This window comes from Fundulus heteroclitus, chromosome 21 (genome assembly GCF_011125445.2).
Source record: "Fundulus heteroclitus isolate FHET01 chromosome 21, MU-UCD_Fhet_4.1, whole genome shotgun sequence".
Lineage (NCBI taxonomy): Eukaryota > Metazoa > Chordata > Actinopteri > Cyprinodontiformes > Fundulidae > Fundulus > Fundulus heteroclitus.
This window is the reverse complement of record NC_046381.1, coordinates 14,951,449-14,969,482: the sequence shown is the minus strand read 5'-3', so window position 1 is coordinate 14,969,482 and position 18,034 is coordinate 14,951,449. Positions and strand designations below refer to the sequence as shown.

At 44.7% G+C, this 18,034-nt stretch overlaps 1 protein-coding gene across 1 annotated transcript; it reads left to right on the top strand.

The window, feature by feature from the left end:
- The first annotated feature begins 3,454 nt into the window (after nucleotides 1-3,454).
- On the top strand, nucleotides 3,455-17,179 carry ythdf3 (YTH N(6)-methyladenosine RNA binding protein 3). The gene is made up of 5 exons (XM_012857457.3): nucleotides 3,455-4,127; nucleotides 4,491-4,515; nucleotides 4,788-4,867; nucleotides 8,302-9,960; nucleotides 16,171-17,179. The coding sequence occupies exons 1-5, from the start codon at nucleotides 4,104-4,106 to the stop codon at nucleotides 16,192-16,194; spliced, it is 1,812 nt and encodes a 603-aa protein (XP_012712911.2). The 5' UTR covers nucleotides 3,455-4,103; the 3' UTR covers nucleotides 16,195-17,179.
- The last annotated feature ends 855 nt before the right edge of the window (nucleotides 17,180-18,034 follow it).

The window sequence follows — 18,034 nt, the reverse complement described above, 5'->3', positions numbered from 1 at the left end:
TCTGATATTTAATTATTGGATTGTGCCACCTTTGGCCTTTCACAAACAGACTACACTGTATTGAGGCGACAAACCAAATTTAGCTGGTTATTGGACCTGGAATAAATTGCCATATGTCAGGGTATGGGACCAATACACAACCTTTAAAAAACGACTACAGAGTTGTACTCAGTTATGTAAATATCCTCCTTCTTGAGTCACAGTTTCACCTCCTTTTTTGGTGTGTCATTGTAAATGTTTTACACTGTTTTGTGAACCTTTGTTTGAGGTAATACTACTACTACTACTACTACTACTACTACTACTACTAATAATAATAATAATAATAATAATAATACATTTTCATTTTAAGGCACTTCTCTTTTAAAAAAAGATATCAAAGTGCTACAAGTAAAACAGTACCAAAAAAAAAAAAATACAATAAATAAAAACCATTGGATCAGTTATAAAAAGAGAGTCTTTAAGGCTTTTTTTAAGAGACAAGTCTCTGTGGAGCTCTCAGGTGGTTATGGATGGCATTCCAAAGGTGAGGAAAAGCTGCAGAGAAGGCCTGGTCAACCATAGTCCATAATGAAGTGTAAGGTGAATGGAAGAGGTTGGCATTATGTGAAAGGACGGAGTGGATAGGTGAGTAGGTGAGTAGGTGGAGGCCCTTTAGGAGTTCTGGAGCATTGCTAGGACAGCACTGGTGGGTGATGAGAGGAATTTCTTGATGACTTTTGTAGGTAATGGGTAGCCAGTAAAGTTTACAGAGAATTGGGAGAGATTTTTTTCCACTATGCAAACTTTCTTGAGGATTTTAACATCACATTTTAGGATGTATTTACAGGAATCCCCATGAACAAGGCATTACAGAAATCAATGTTCTGTAAATGTACATGTGATTTTTATGTCCAGCACCTGGTTTAGGGCTATTACTACAATTGAGCCATTGCATTAATTCCAACATATTTACAATGAGTCATATTGCTGTTATGCAACTTTGTCCTGTACAGTGGCTGATATTTGCGAATGCACTGCACATACATACATGTGCCGCAAACACAAAAAGAGGCTAACACACAAACACACAACACACATGTAATGGAGAAAAATGCAGCAAAACAGAAACGCTGCAATCAGAGCAATTAGACACACAAAGTGAAAGCTGCAAACACAAATGATGCTGACACACAAACACAAAACACATGCAAAGGCAAAATGTGGCAAGTAGCAAAAACAACTGCAACTTAAGGAAAGCTGCAAACTAGGTATGAGTAACGGAAGTGCTCTGGACCCCCAGAAGGAGTCGACCACTAATCAAGTTATATGGGACCAGATCCTGTGGCCCAAAAGAAACTTGGATAGAAGAAAGAAAATGGATGTTTTCCTTTGTGTCTTTTTAAACACATCTTTTAGGATATTATAGCACAGCAGCATATACATCCTTAGAATCAGTGTGCTTGAGACTTTCATTTATAGTTTTCATTTCTGATGTGTCAACAGGTGGGTAGTAACTAGTTACATTTATTCAATTGCATTCACTTGAATAACTTTTTAAACAGAATGTACTTCTAGGATTAGCTTTACTGCAGTGTACTTCTTAGTTTTACTTGAGTAAATATTATGAAGTAATATGGCTACTCTTACTTGAGTAAAAATTATGAAGTAATATAGCTACTACTACTAAAATTTCTGACTACTCAATTGCTGTGAGTAGCTTCCCTGAATAACGGACAAATTTGTTTCAACCAAAAATGCACCAGAGAGATGCATCTACAGTTTATATTAAGATGAGACTTCTTCTTTGTACACAAGCTTTGTTGTTTTAATGGTATTTTCTATCTGTTGAGCTCAGCGAGCCATTTAGAGGTCAAGTAACCTTACAGTAAACAGTAGATATTGTTATTGGAAGTCCTTTGCACTGTCCTAACATACTTTATACACATTAATTGTCTGGTTTCATACGTTTTATGTTGAAAGACATTGTTTAGAAAAGTGTTTCATCTGCCCTAATTTGCTACTTTGGAATTGTTATTGTTGGTAAATGTTTTATGTTAGTTGTTAAAATACCAGAATCTGTACTTAGTTTAATATTTTTTCCTGACCAAATATAATTTTAAAACATTAAATCAATTATAAATATTTACTCAGAGTAACCATCTTGCCAAATACTTTTTTTTACTCTTGCTTGAGTAATTTCTTAGTTGGGCACTTTTTACTTTGACTTGAGTAAAAATACGTTGTAGTACTTCTGCTCTTACTTCTGTTTCTGGCTACTCTACCCACCTCTGTGTGTCAATCACTGCAGTCTGGGGTCTGTAAATGGCAGACCTTTGCCTCTTTTTTTGCGTTTGGAGCACATTTTGTGTCTGCAGTGCATCTATGGCTACGTTCACACTCCAAGCCTTAATGCTCAATTCCGATATTTTTGCGTGGTTGTTCACATTTCCAAATATATGCGACTTGTATGTGATCTCCTGTGTGAACTAAATTCATACAACTTAAGTGTCCCGCATGCGTAGTTGAGGACGTGATGACGTCACACGTAGCAAGCGTGCTCAGTGTTTGCTAAAGTAAACATGGATTATAATTCTGGCGCGCATTTTGCAATCTTTAATTTCTTTTCTAACCCGGAGGTTTCTCTCCATTGACTGTTCTCCTCATTGTTGTCCGCCATGGTTGTCGTTTCTTTTCCCGCTGCTGCATAGCAGGACGCAGAATAGTGCCGTTTGTCGAGTATCAATGACGTAAAGGTCGGATAAATGCAACCCGGCCGTACACACAGGTCGCATTTGAAAAGATCAGATACGTATCGGATTCAGGACCACATATCCAGGTGGCCTGGGTCGCATTGGAAAAAATCTGATCTGTGTCGTTCAGACTGTCATAAAAAGATCAGATACAGGTCACATATGGGCAAAAAAAAAATCGGAATTGGGTCACTTCAGGCTGCAATGTGAACGTAGCCTTAGGTGCATTAATGCAGTTCACACAGGAGATCACATACAAGTCACATATATTTGGAAATGTGAATGGACACACAAAAAAATCCGATTTCACAAAAAAAAAAATCGGAATTGAGCATCAAAGCCTGCAGTGTGACCGTAGCCCAAGTGGCCTAGGTCGCATTTGAAAAAAATCCCATCTGTGGTGTTCAGACTGCCATGAAAAGATCAGATGCAGGTCGCATATGGGCAAAAAAAAATCAGAATTGGGTCACTTCAGGCTGCAGTGTGAACATAGCCTATGTTTTTTGCAGTGCGTTTGCACATGTCGGCCACCGTAGTACTGACTAAATAAAATAAAATTCCACTGGAATATGGCTCAGGTCACAACATGGCCTTTAATGTTTAATTAACATTACTAAATAATGTTCATTAAAAGTGCTTATTTTCGTTTTTGTTCAAAGTATGACTTGTTGATGAATTTTGGCCCTTTTGGCTTCCCATACTCCTCTGTAGTTTTATGCCGCTGCTTGTTGCAGGCGTCTATCCAGGGGGTCTGGAGACCGACGCTTTGAAGTGAAAGCCCCTCTCCAGGAAGGCAAGCTGATCAGTTAGCATGGCGGCTAGGAGGCTGGGTTACTGAAACGGCGCCGTGAGGGGAAGATAATAAGCAGAAGCAGACAAAGTTGCTGCGTGTTTGTGACCGTCATGTGGAGCGGTGGTTTGTAACATGACTCAGAGCGTCACAGGCGGAAGGTCACGGAGCAGCAGGACGGAGCGGAAGCGGGAGTAAAAAAAAAAAAAAGCCTGTCCGCCATTGTGGAATATAGTGAGGGATATTCCTCTCACTTTCAGACTGACTGACTGACTAAACCCCCGAGTCAGAGTGACGCCTCCTCCTCGGCGGACACAGAGTCGCCCGAAGCACCTGGAAGAGGCCGGCCGTCGTCAGCTCTTAGCCCCGGCAGAGAGAAAGAGAGAGATAGATAGCGAGGGGGGGGCGAGAAGGTGAAGAAGAAGAAGAAAAAAAACACCGCCCGGTAACGTTCACGGACGAACCAGGAAAGCAGCACCGAAGTGCAGGAAACGGAGAGACGAGCAAGAAGAAGAAGAAGGAGGGAGGGAGCGAGAGAGAAGCCGCGGACAGTCTGACGAGCAGCTTTCGGTTCCTGGAGGATGTCTGCGACCACAGTCGATCAGGTTCGTTGTAGCCGTTGGCTTGGATGCTAGCTCCGGGGGGCGACGGGAAACTTTACGGACGGTACCAGAACCAAACAGGCTGTAAAGTGGTGGTTGTTGTTAGCTCGGGGGGGAGGAGGGGGGGTTAACAGGCCGACGGTTCCGCCGACCCACACCGGCTGCAGCCGGTTGCCAATGCGGCACCGTTCACTGGTTGTCAGAGCGTTTCACATCCGGTTTGGTAAGACGGAGCGACCCGTAAATGCTAACATCCGGGCTGGGAGCCCTCGCGCAGAGCGCTGTCACTGTGGCACACGAGCATGCACTGCCGGCGTGTTTTTTTTTTTTTAACGCATGTCTGTCTGTTCTGTCTTGTTGTTTCAGAGAACCAAAGGACAAGGCCACAAAGGTAAGGCTTTCCGCCGGAGTTTGGTGCCCCTCCGCCGGGTTAGCTTACAGCTTACGCCGCGCTGCCCGGCGGCTGACAGGGTTGTAAAAGCTGAGGTCCAAACTGCAGCCTGGAGTGTTGTTGACACAACACAACACAACACAGCAGCAGCAGCAGCGTAGCTATGATCAAGATGTAGCCATCTGACACCATGACTGTTTGGGGGAATGCAGCCACTCCTGATTACTGATCTTCTCCTGTTTTTTTTTTTTTTTGTTTTATTTAATTTTTAGTGCAAAACGGATCCATGCATCAGAAGGATGGTGTAAACGAGGATGATTTTGAGCCTTACCTAAGCGGCCAGACAAATCAGGTGAGGTGCAAACTAAAGTGCAGGGTTGCCACATCCGTTTTCCACATAGCTGACCCACATAGCTGTGTCACCTTCACCTATTTTGGAAAATCTTAGCTTTCGAAATCAGCGACTTCCCCTTTCATTTTTCTATTAAAGAGCCTGGGTACAAGTTCTGGGTACTAAATTTTTTTTAATAATAATAATAATAGTAATAGTAATAGCATCTTTATTGTCATTGAAACATACACTACAATAAAATTTGTTTTCTGCTTTTAACCCATCACCCTTGGGGAGCAGTGGGCTGCCATGTGCGGCGCCCGGGGAGCAATCTGGGGTTAAGGGTCTTGCTCAAGGACCCAGAGTGCCGGGACCGGGGATCGAACCGGGTACTTGCAACCTTCTCTGACTGCAAGCGCGCTGCTCTAACCACTCTAACCACTCGGCCACCCCCAGCAGTACATAATTACAAAAAAAAAAAAAAATCAGAAAACTCTGGTTTTCACTTGTGTTCTGCTTCTTTGAGTCAACACTTTGTGCCCCATATCTAGCGCCATCCTTTGTCCCATCACCCCCTGCCCGGTTTCTCCTGTCTTTGCTTAACTGGCGGACACACGGCATGACGCCTCCACCACCGTGTTTCGCTGTGAATAATCTTTCACTAATTAGCTGTTTAGCAATCAGGCGACTTCTTAGGGCAGCTGGATGTACTCAGGTTAATTGAGGGCTACCAGAGTAAAGAGGGCTAAATACCCGCGGCACCGTTTCTACCTGGCCGTCCCTCTTCAGGTGTTCTGCGCTTTGTGTAGGTCTGTAACGTAAAACCCCAACAGAATACATTAAAGTCTTGTTGTTGAAACGTGGCATGTGAAAATGTTCTAGGGACATGAACACTTTGGCAAGGCGCTGGGTCGTTAAAAGCATCAGCTTGCATTGATTCTTCTGCTCAACGGTAAAAAAAAAAATGGGGAAATGATCAGGCTCCTGTTCAATTTTATTTTAAACCGTCAAACTATCCACTTGGGAGGCATAATGATGACGGGTTTCATCACAGACGGGAAGTAAAAGTTAAGCTTCTGCTTTGAAAGGAGTGTTCGAGACAGTTTAGGACCTTTTGCTTTCCCTGGGATTGGTTGACTCTTGGTTTTGTGGCGTTTGGACTTTGTCGTAGTTTAAACCTTCATGTTAAAATATTACACTGAGTGGCCACTTTATTAGGTACACCTGTCCAACTGCTCGTTATCTCAAATGTCTCATCAGCGAATCATATGGCAGACACTCAACTTACTCTATTTAGGCATGTAGACATGGTCAAGAAGATCTGCTGCAGTTCCAACCGAGCATCAGAATGGGGGGGGGGGGGGGGGGGGGGGGTAATTTATGTGACTTTGAACGTGGCATGGTGGTTGGTGCCAGACGGGCTGGTCTGGGTTTTTCAGAAACTGCTAATCTACTGGGATTTTCACACACAACCATCTCTAGGATTTACAGAGAATGGTCTGAAAAAGATAGAATATCTAGTGAGCGGCAGTTCTGTGGGCGCAAATGCCTTCTTGATGCCAGAGGTCAGAGGAGAACGGCCAGACTGGTTCGAGCTGATAGAAGGGCAACAGTAACTCGTTCCAACCAAGGTCTGCCGAACAGCATCTCTGAACGCACAACACGTCGAACCTTGAGGTGGATGGGCTACAGCAGTAGAAGACCACATCGGGTGCCACTCCTGTCAGCTAAGAACAGGAAACTGAGGCTACAATTAGCACAGGCTCACCAAAATTAGACAATAGAAGATTGGGAAAACGTTGCCTGGTCTGATGAGTCTCGATTTCTGCTGTGACAGTCGGATGGTAGGGTCAGAATTTGGCATCAACAACATGAAGGCATGGATCCATCCTGCCTTTTATCAACGGTTCAGGCTGGTGGTGGTGGTGTCATGGTGTGGGGAATATTTTCTTGGCACTCTTTGGGCCCCTTAGTACCAATGGAGCATCGTGCCAACGCCACAGCCTACCTGAGTATTGTTGCTGACCATGTCCATCCCTTTATGACCACAGAGTAGCCATCTTGGCTACTTCCAGCAGGACAGCGCACCATGTCATAAAACACGAATCATCTCAGACTGGTTTCTTGAACATGACAATGAGTTCACTGCACTCAAAAGCCCTCCAATCACCAGAGCTCAATGCAATAGAGCACCTTTGGGATGTGGTGGAACGGGAGATTCGCATCATGGATGTGCAGCCGACAAATCTGCAGCATCTGCATGATGCTATCATGTCAATATGGACCAAACTCTCTGATGAATGTTTTCAGTAACTTGTTGAATTTATTCCACAAAGGATTAAGGCATTCCTGAAGGCAGAAGGGGTCCAACCCGGTACTAGTAAGGTCTACCTAATAAAGTGGCCGGTGAGGGTATTCACCCTGTATTATGTATAGCCTATATTTGTGCACTTATACCAACCATAATCAGAGTTTGAAATGAAACGTTAAAATGTACTTTATTTTGAAAAACCAACATCGCCGGCTTCTTCCTGCCTGGCTGTGAAGCTGCCTGTTGGCTACAGTGCTGCAGTCAGGGGGAAGGAAAACTAAAGACAACAGTCCAGTCCCATGTATCGTCTTCGTTGCTATATTAGGCGACTTCTCAGCGACTAGCAACAGACAATTTATGGCGACTTTTTTGTTTTGATGGCGACTTTACTGAAAGCACCAGTCGTTCTGGTGTCACTGGGCAGCAGTGAGAGCGAGAGTGGCCACTTCCCTCAGTGCCGTCTCACAGGCACACCACAGCTGCTGCTGCCTCGCCACATAAATCCAGTTTTAAAAGTAATCTTTTTATTGTCTCTGAAACTGTTGCAGAAAAAATAATTCCCTGAATTTGATTCACACATAGCTTCTATCATCTTGTTCACTTTGTGTGCCTCTCTGTCTTCTTGGTACATTTCTTTATGTAGTGTAGATTCAGGCAATGGGTTAAAATGCACAAATCATTTTGTAAAGATGATTTTTAGTTCCAAATATACTTATTCACTACTTTTTAATAATTTTTTTTTGGTCTTGGCAAATGATCTCTACGACTTTGTGGGTTTTATCCTGTGAAAGGTTCTATATGCATAAAGTCTACTTACTAAAGCACAATGAGTACAAAATTACTCCTCTATTTAGGACCAAACTGCTCAGTGATGCTGTAATGTTTGCCTTTTCGTCTAAATCTGAGGTGTTACTATTAATAGGTGGACACTGAAATGTTGCCAGATACAAGAAACTTGGGTTCATTCGTATGAACAGAGCCTCTCTATAAACCAAAGGAGAATATAAATCAGTTGTGGAGCACGGTATGGGTTACTGAATATGAACAGATGTTCTCTAAACAACTGTTTCTACAAAGAGTAATAAAATGTTAAGCGCCATTTTGAATAATAGTTTTCTGTTTTGTTTTTTTCTATGCCATGCAGGGTAACAGCTATCCACCAATGTCTGATCCTTACATGCCCAGCTACTATGCTCCATCCATTGGTTTTCCTTATTCTCTGGGAGAGGCTGCATGGTCCACAGCTGGAGATCCACCCATGCCCTACCTTACTACCTACGGACAGATGAGTAACGGGGAGCCGCACTTTATCCCCGACGGTGTTTTCAGCCAGCCAGGTGCCCTAGGAAACACCCCTCCCTTCCTCGGGCAGCATGGCTTCAACTTCTTTCCCGGTAGTGCAGACTTTTCCACCTGGGGTACCAGCGTCTCTCAGGGTCAGTCAACTCAGAGTTCAGTCTATAGCACCAGCTATGGCTACGCCCCCAGCTCACTGGGTCGGGCGATCACAGACGGACAGGCGGGCTTCGGGAGTGACTCCCAGCTCAGTAAGGTCCCAGTGCTGAACAGCATAGAGCAGGGTATGACGGGGCTGAAACTGGGCACCGACATGGTGGCGGCCGTCACCAAAACCGTCGGCTCACCTCTGGGGGGCACAGTGGGCATGAACAGCACGGCGACCAATAATCTCCCTCCCTCCGTCAACTCGTCTGCCCCCAAACCCGCCACCTGGGCGGCGATCGCCAAGAAGCCGGCCAAACCCCAGCCCAAGGTCAAACCCAAAGCCAACATGGGGATGGCGGGAGGCGCCGCCATCCCCCCACCCCCGATTAAGCACAACATGAACATTGGTACCTGGGACGATAAGGGCTCTTTAAACAAACCCCCGTTAGCTCAGACTATGATGCCCCATCAGCCTCTGGTGCAGCAGCCGCTCCTAGCTCAGCCCCAGCCCTTACTGCAGAACCCCCTGCCCCATCAACCTCCTCACCAACCCCAGCATCAGCACCAGCCCTTCCAGCTCCAGTCTATCCAGTCACCCCAGCACCCGCAGCCTCTGCCCCACGGCCCTCCCCACCTGCACCTCCCCTCCCAACCCGGACTCCCACAGCACCTTCACCAACAGCAACCTCAGCAGCTCGGCCCGCCCCCCAACCGCTGGGTCGCCCCCAGGAACCGCGGCGAGGGCTTCGGGCTGGGCGGCGGGGTCCCGCTTAGTGCCTCCCCTTGCTCCGGAGAGGTGCACCCCGTGCTGGAGAAGCTGCGCACCCTCAACAACTACAACCCCAAAGACTTTGACTGGAGCTTGAAAAACGGACGCGTGTTCATCATCAAGAGCTACTCGGAGGACGACATCCACCGGTCGATCAAGTACTCCATCTGGTGCAGCACAGAACACGGGAACAAGCGTCTGGACGCCGCCTACCGCTCGCTGTGCAACAAGGGGCCCCTGTACCTGTTGTTCAGCGTCAACGGCAGCGGGCACTTCTGCGGCGTGGCCGAGATGCGCTCGCCGGTGGACTACAACGCCTACGCGGGCGTCTGGTCTCAGGACAAGTGGAAGGGCAAGTTTGAGGTGAAGTGGATCTTCATCAAGGATGTGCCCAACAACCAGCTGCGTCACATCCGGCTGGAGAACAATGACAACAAGCCGGTGACCAACTCCAGGGACACTCAGGAGGTGCCTCTGGAGAAGGCCAAGCAAGTGCTCAAAGTGATCGCCACTTACAAGCATACCACCTCAATCTTTGATGACTTTGCACATTACGAGAAACGTCAGGAAGAGGAGGAGGCGTTGAGGAAGGTGAGATAAATTAGCTTGCATAGGAACCCGTCTGCACCTGCAACATGTATTGGTCGCATCATGCAAAATGCTAGCCTCGTGAGACCATCCTGATCTCGCGAGCTTTCAAGGTTTCACTCGCAGATCAGTCTGGCTACTCTCCGTTAAAGGTATACTATGCAACCGGGGTTGATTTTCCAGCGAGGCTCCCCCCAGAGGGCGAAAGTAAAAGTGCACGGTCGTAAAGATGCTCAGCTGTTCTGGTTTCTCCGTCAAGCCAGGCGCGGTTGTTTTGAGCTTAGCAGACAGGCGAACGCAATGAAAAGTCGAAAAAACGGCAGTACAAACAATGAATAACACAGTGAAAGTATGAACATCAGGCTTCCAGCAGCGCTATCTTGGCGAGGCGGCCGCCGTAGCGTCTCGCCAACATTAAAATAAATAAATAAATAAAATAATAATAATAATAAAACTCGATATGCTTGCATTTTTATTTGAGGTTAACACGCGGTTCTTTGTTGTTGCCTTCGCGCGTGCATACAGTGAACGGCAGGGCAAAAACACATGGAGTTCTCGCCGTAAAGCAAGACCGACTCTCGCGGTCTTGCACGAGACTTCTGAACCTGTGGGTGCGGGCCGAGGTCCGACAGACCACCAGGGCGGCCGAGAAAACCTTTGTTCGACCTGAAATGACTCATTTAATCATCCAAAACGGTATGGAACACATTAATTAACTGAAAAATGTTGCATAGTATGCCTTTAAAGAAAATTTGGAGCCGTTCACCAAACGCACGTCCAATCAGCGTTGGCTTTGAGGCGGGTTGAGGCGTGACGCAACGAGAAGCGCGACAGTTCAGTCTAAAGAACATGGCGGCTTCAGCCGATGAAACTAGCGTTAGCGTGGCTATCGAGCAAGTTTTATCGGAATTACAGAGTATTTCTTCCCTGAAAGAAGAGCAAAACGCTGCTCTGGAGGCTTTTCTCAGAGGAAAAGATGATTTTGCTCTTCTCCCGACTGGTTTCGGCAAGAGCTTGTGGTTGTGTTTTTGTCGTCGCTGTTAGTACGTCATATGCTTCGTTGATCTGATTGGTTTATTTGGCCCGTCTATCACCAACATAGGCCAATCAGCTAACCAGTATTTTCGCCCCTTCCCAAAATTACTTCAACGGAAGGTTTCCAGATGGATATGCGGAGCAAATCCATCTGGCGGAGTCAGGTTAGCAAAATGCGGAAAGGCGGGACCAATTATTAGACTAGCCGTGGGTATTTTATTCACACGTACTGGTAGGTCGTTTAGCTGACAATCATAGGGACACTTCACAGGGTCCTCACCAGGATTTCGCTGCATCTCATTTGCATTCTGGCAGCGCAGCGTTGCTTAGAGCAGCTCCAAGGAAGCTGTTCGTCAAGCTAATAACAGCTAGCGTTAGCTCATGTGCTTCAGGAGGTTTACTGACTTTTCTATGTTGCTCTCAAACATCCGCGGCGTACCGATTTCTATTTTCAGCTTAACTTTGACAACTTTCAGCGCACCGGTCCGTTAGGCTGAAATGCGCCAGCGAGAACCTGCTTTAGTGCGTGTTTCCACTCTTTAAAAGGCCCCCCAGTGTGTTCCTGGTGGGATTTTTAGCCTCTTTATTTGTAAAGCAGGCAGAGCATGTCTAAATCTCTGCAGGCAGTGGTTGTAAATGTAATCAGCTGATGTCGTTCCACGTCTGCTGACGCCTCAGCGTTGCTCATGAGCAGGTCCAGGAAACCCCGGGTCTGCATCAGCCTCTCAGGAGCTGCAAAGAGTCGCCCCAGTGGAGCTAGATGACTTCTATGTTTCCTGAAATAACCCACATTCCTGGCATTCCCTTTTTCCAGAGGTAGGCTCTGATCTGCCGTTGAATGCCAAGCCCCCCCCCACCCCGCCCCCCTGCTATCCACAGGCTCCTCATGCTTTATTAGCCTTTTAACAACACCAGCTCCCAGGCTCCAAACTGGTTAAAACGGGCCGTGGCACAGAGCAGAGCTCCGTTAATGCTTTCCTGCATAATGTACATCAGGAAATGCCATAATCGCTCTGAACAACACGCCTTAGTTTAACGTCGGGGAAATTAAATCATGTAACAATACTGGTGTAAAACAAATGCTAGTTCAAGCAATAAAACCAGCAAATTAACATATAGCTGGTGTTGCGTTTCAGCGTCCGTTCTAATATTAATTAAAACAAACACGTCCCCCCCCACCCCCACCCGTTTCTCCCACTGCTCCAGCGATGCTGTATTGATTCCTCGTTGCCGACCTTGTTAATATGCGCCGGGTTCCTTTCTCATAAATATTTCAAGTCAGTGTTTTCGGGCATCCTGAAAGCAAACTGTCAGCAGCTAAAGCCGCGCGGCGCCGTTTGTGTCGCCGGCCCTCGTTACATGACAAGGGGGGGGGGGGTGGGGGGGGCGCGGGCCGAGGCCTCGCCCTTCCTCACCTGACAAGGTTAATGGCCGCCCGTTGTTCTGGCCCGTCCTCCCCAGCCTCAGTGATGTCAGGCTTGAGCTACAACAGCGTCTCATAAACGCCGTCCCAAGGTGGTTAATAATTATGAATTTATGACTGTTTCATAACTGAAGGGATTCAGAAATAACCTTTTATTTGCCGTAGTTGAAAAATCAATGATGCTCATTACAGGGTTCCCACAGGTCCTTGAAATCCTTGAAAGTTTGTGAATCTGAATAAATAAATTCAAGGCCCTTGAAAGTTCTTGAAAACAGCCAAAAAAACACCTTGTCCATGAAAGTCCTTGAATTTTTTTTTGTGGGGTTGAAAGTTCCCACGGATGACGACTCGTGTTATTATTTTACTATCACACGATCTTTTAAAATTATGTTGATTCCGCAGACTTTTAATTTGCAACAGTACGTTCGCTCTTCTTCGTTAGTTAGTAGGCTACGGTTTAGGCCTACGTGCGTCCAATAGGTTACATTCACGCAGTGTTGCCAACTCAGCGACTTTGTCGCTATATTTTGCGACTTTTCAGAGTCAAAGTCAAAAACTAGCTTAATCAAAGATGAAAGTAAGTGAAACAAATTGATATAATTCTGAACATCTCAGTGCTGCACTTTTTTCCATAAAATTCCATGAAACGGTAGGCTAATGTACATCTTATATGTAATGTAGTATGGCATAGCCATGTACTGTGGATATAAATGTAGGCTATGAATATGATCAATATCAATGTAGGCTATAAATTAAGTCCAAATTAAGTTTCTTGCATTTCTTCTGACCCAACAACTTCTATGCCGTTTAGTCTTTTATTGAGTTTGCATTGTATTAAATTATGATAACCTATTCAGCGGTCACAGTAGGTAAATGCCGCCACGTGTGGTCCTTGAATTTGAGGAAATTGGTCCTGGAAAGTCCTTGAAAGGTCCTTGAATTTGATGTTCACCAAGGTGTGGGAACCCTGTCATTAGTTTGACTTATTTCCAGGTTGTGTTTTAACTCGAAGAATGAAAATGGCTCTGAGCTCCAGGTGTTGTATGGACCATATTTCACTGGGGGGTGGGGGTTGGGTTACTCCCGGGGCCTGGGTCTCAGTGTGAGAACTGTAATGAACACCGTCCATGAGGACACGGTTTCAGCTCAGAAACGGGAGAAAACAAAAAGTTTTTTTCCCCCGCGCTGCTCTTCAAACGAGCCCTTCTAGCGCTCATCTTCCCGCCGTCTATAAGCAGCCATTGAGTATGTGACATGGCGGGGTGACGGCGCGTTGTTTTTTTTTTAGGATGTCCGTCTCCTTTTATCTCTGGCTACGTGAGACTTACCAGGTCGGAGCAGAAAAGTAGGGACAGCGGTCTCCTGGCAGTGTAAACACGGCTGAATGTTTGCTTAGCGCATTCCTCGGGAGCTTTAAACGACGTTTTTGCTCGGCTTCCTAGCTAAAGCGAGCCGCTTACTTGCTCTGGTTGTTTTAGCAGAAGCAAAACTTTTATCCTGGTGACAGATTAATTTTTTTCACTCAGGTGTTTGGAAAGGCTATCGAGGTTTACTGTGATAGACCGGCGCAGAGTATTGCGCAACTGTGAAGTGAAAATGTCTTACTTTTCTAAAAGTTCTTCTCTTTTTTTTCTTTTTTTTACAAATAAAAAGCTGAAACTTGCAGCATCCATTCATATGCTGCCCCCCTTTTTACTCCAATACCCCTAAAAATTATTTGTCTGGCTGCTGCGGTAATAACACCATGGATGCTCGGAGTCAGCCGCTTCCCAGTATCTGTTTCTAGACCGAACTAAGATGAGAAGTTTTATCCCCTTCGCCTGTTAAGTGCTTTTGATGTCGTGGCTTATAGGATTTATATTTGAACATATTCCCCTCTGAGTCGACACGCCAACGCTGCTTAAGATATGTGCATAAAAAAATATATATTCAAAGCTAATGAAGCCGAAATGTAAAGTTAGCAAAAATGTTTCAGTCCAGAAGCTGGAGGTCCGTTTTCCTTCACCTGATTAAACCTCCAGGCTAACTAAACTAAAGCAGTCTGATGAAAACGTAAGTGCTCCCCCCACACTTGAAAAAGAATAGCTTTTTTATTTTTAATAAGACGACCAAAAACATACCAAAACCCTTTTAAATATCCTATTTTATTTTTGCTAATAGATGGATCTAAATGTGGCACACAGAAATGTCATAAATGAGGTACTACCAGAGTTATGTAAGACACGCAAAGAGGCTCCCATTTGGAAGCTAATAGCCGCATTGATCATCTTTTTAAATGCTTTATTCATTTTTTTCACATGGGTATAAATTGAAGAGCTACCCTGAAATGGTTTTTAGGGCTTATAGTTTAAGGCGATGCGTTTAGCAATTTTAAAGTTTGTCCGTTTTTCTTTTCTATAATTTCTCTACCTTTTTTAAGCGATGCCAAACTTACCGGTGCTCCATAAGTGGGGTAAACCACAAAAAGGTTATTGCTAAAGAAGTCGGCGCTTTAAAAAGTGCTGTATCGAAGTGTATTAATGGAAAGTTGAGTGGAAGGAAGAGCATTTAGCTTAAAGCAGCGGTCAGAACCTCAGCTTTAATAGGATTGAGAAGTGAAGGGTTTTCAGGCTTTTGGAAGGGCAGAAATCAAGGTTTTTAGAGCCCCCCTGACATGGGGGACATTTACTTTTTATTTCTGCGTTAAAAGTAAATTTAGCGTTTTTATTTGGAAATGATGGTTCCACAGTCAGTGATGATTTAAGGAGCCATGTCGTCTGTTTGTAAAACATTAGCAAACCCACTTGACCAGATGTTCAAGTCCGGTCGAGAAGGACCGCCGGGTTCAGCATGCTTTAGATGTTTCTCTGCTCCTCAACATGTCATCAAGGTCTAAAAAGGTCTGGTTCTGAGCCCTTTCTGTGTTGAAACATCTAAAGCATGCTGGCCGGTGGCCATTAAGGGTTGACACTGGACACGGCTGTTCACCGCGGAGGAAGATGACAGCCAGCCGGCCCTAAGATGCTGCAGGCTGCTAAAATAACAGCGCCGACTCCTGGGGATGTCCTTCATGCCACGCCGTACTGATACACTGCAAAAACGGGACTTAAAATCAGTAAAATGTTCTTAAAATTAGTGTATTTGTCCTTGATTTGAGCAGGTAAATAAGATGATTTGCCAATGGAATAAGATTTTTGCACTTAAAATAGGAACAACTCATCTCCATCGCCTCTTTTCAAGCGCAGGATGTCTAATTATCTTATTTTAGGGGTCGAAATACTCATTCCATTGGCAAATAATCTTATTCACCTGCTCAAATCAAGGACAAATACACTAACTTTAAGAACATTTTACCCTTTTTTAGATCCGTTTTTGCAGTGTAATTCATGCAATAATGAGCCTGAATAGTAGCTGAATCCAGACGCTGTATATGAACACACATTTAGGCTGTCATTGATGTGTTAAAAATCCCTTTTTTATTGGTCTTATGTAATATTTAAGCTATCGGAGAAGCTGTTTTAGGTTTTCATTAGCCGTGCGCCAGAACAATTGAAATCAACACTTCAGTTACATCGTCTGGCGTGATGAATGTCATTAATTAGCTTCAGCTTTTTTAAATGGTTGCAGAAAACAAAATGCTTTTTTTTCAATGTTCTGACTCATCAAGATGCTCCTAAAAAGTCTAAATCCCACTGATAACGCTGAATTTAAGTCTTTTTTTATTGGTGTTGACTAAGATTTCTCCTTAACTGGCAGTCTCTTGTTTCCTCCTCCAGGAGCGCAGCAGGAACAAACAGTAACCTTCAAGCAAAGCCCTCCGCCGGCGCTGCAACACTAACGATGAAGGACCTTAAATCAAATTAGCCTAACCCCCAACGGTGGAGGGGCTGCCGCGGCCTGTCCTCCCAAGACCACAATGTATCTGAACACTTGAACGCGACATTAGGTGGGCTCATCCTGTATCCGTTAATTGGTGCATCAGAACCCGGTTCTCCTGTCTCACCAGGGGGGAGAAAAAAAAAAAAAGAAGAGCGTAATCTGTTCGAAACTCTGTCTTTTAAGCACTTTCAGTCCTTTTAAGCAGCCTCTGCCAATACCCTTAACTATCTAACTCTGTTCTTTTTGATTATTTTTGTTTGTGAGCTTCTAACAGATTAACCAGAGAAGTCATTGATTTTACTTTGTATTGTTTATTTCTCGTTATTCCCTGGAATGTTTGGGATGTCGGTGAGTTTGATCTGCACCTGAGGAGAATTAGAGATCGCTCAATCGGGACCGATCTCCATCCGATCCTGCCAGACGGCGAGCGCCGAAGATCGACGGGTTTGGGGGGTGGAGCGATCGGCCACAATCGCACCAATCGTAGGGTCGGCCCTACCTCGCCCCCTTTTCTTTCTGCATCTTTTTCTGTGTACGAAAAGCTTCTGATTATGCAGCTGGCTGGTGAACCGTCAGCATACGCACCTTTTTTTTTTTTTTTTTTTTAATTGTTTTTTTTTTTTTCTTGTGATTCTGTCATTCTGAAGTGCATTTGTCTGAGGAGAAAACCCGCTGCTTTGCCACAGTTGAAACTGGTGACTTGTCTTTGCTCTGATGTCCACGTTCTCCAACTGGAGCCCAGGCTAAAGAACTCTGTGGGAGAACCTCCACCGTCAGCTAATCGACCGGGTGGAGACTCACCCCCCCCCCCCTCCAACAAAAGAACCATCAACTGCAAAGATGTGATAGTTTTCTCCTCTTGGTAACTCACTAGCTAAATAAAAAAAGACTTATGTTTAGCGCTAATGATGTGTTTGTGTTGTTACTTCTTTTCCCCACACCGACTTAGTTCCTATTCTGCAGCTCAGATCCATAACTTTCAATTTGCCTGAGTGCCTGTAAATAAGCAAGGTTGTTCTAAATGGTTCACCTCAGAGTTTAAGAGGAACAAGACGTAGGCTGTGAAGCCCAGCGCCGTCACATAAAACACAACATGGTCGAATTTAGCTACAGTAAGTCCAAAGTAAATCATATCTGGCATATTTAGGCTTAAAGTAATCTTTTATTTTTGCCCGCACGTTTCTTCTGACTGGAAGTATTAACGTTTTGAGGCGGCCCGGCCAGCGTCCAGATCTGAATTTTATACAGAATCTGTGGAGGGAGCTAAAAGTGGGAGCGATGGCAAGTAGGCCTCCCAGACTGGGACACTTTAACGATAAATGGTGAGAATACCAGTAAAAATGTGCACAAAGCTGCACAGGAACTATAGCAAGGGTTTGATGGGATGCCAATAAATGCTTTTTCTATTGAACTTTCTTCTCAAGATGTAAAGAAAGATGGGAAAAAAAAGGCTTTGCCCCCAAAATTATGCTATTTTTATTTGTGTTCTGTTACCTATTGAGAGATTTGTTAAATTTTCATCAGAAATACACGAGTGTTCAAAGGGAGGAAAATAAAAGATTTATTGTGTTTTGGTTGATTTTTATCTTTTTTTTAATCCTTTTCTGTTAGAGTAAAATTATAGATTAATCGCAGCAATAAAGTTTGAAAAAAAGGTTAAAATTCTGTTTTCGTGATTAAAGTCAAATTGAGAATAGAATGGAAATGATGACTTGAGGAAAAAGGGGGAAAGCTGAAACTGCTGCGTTGTTTCTAAGCAGC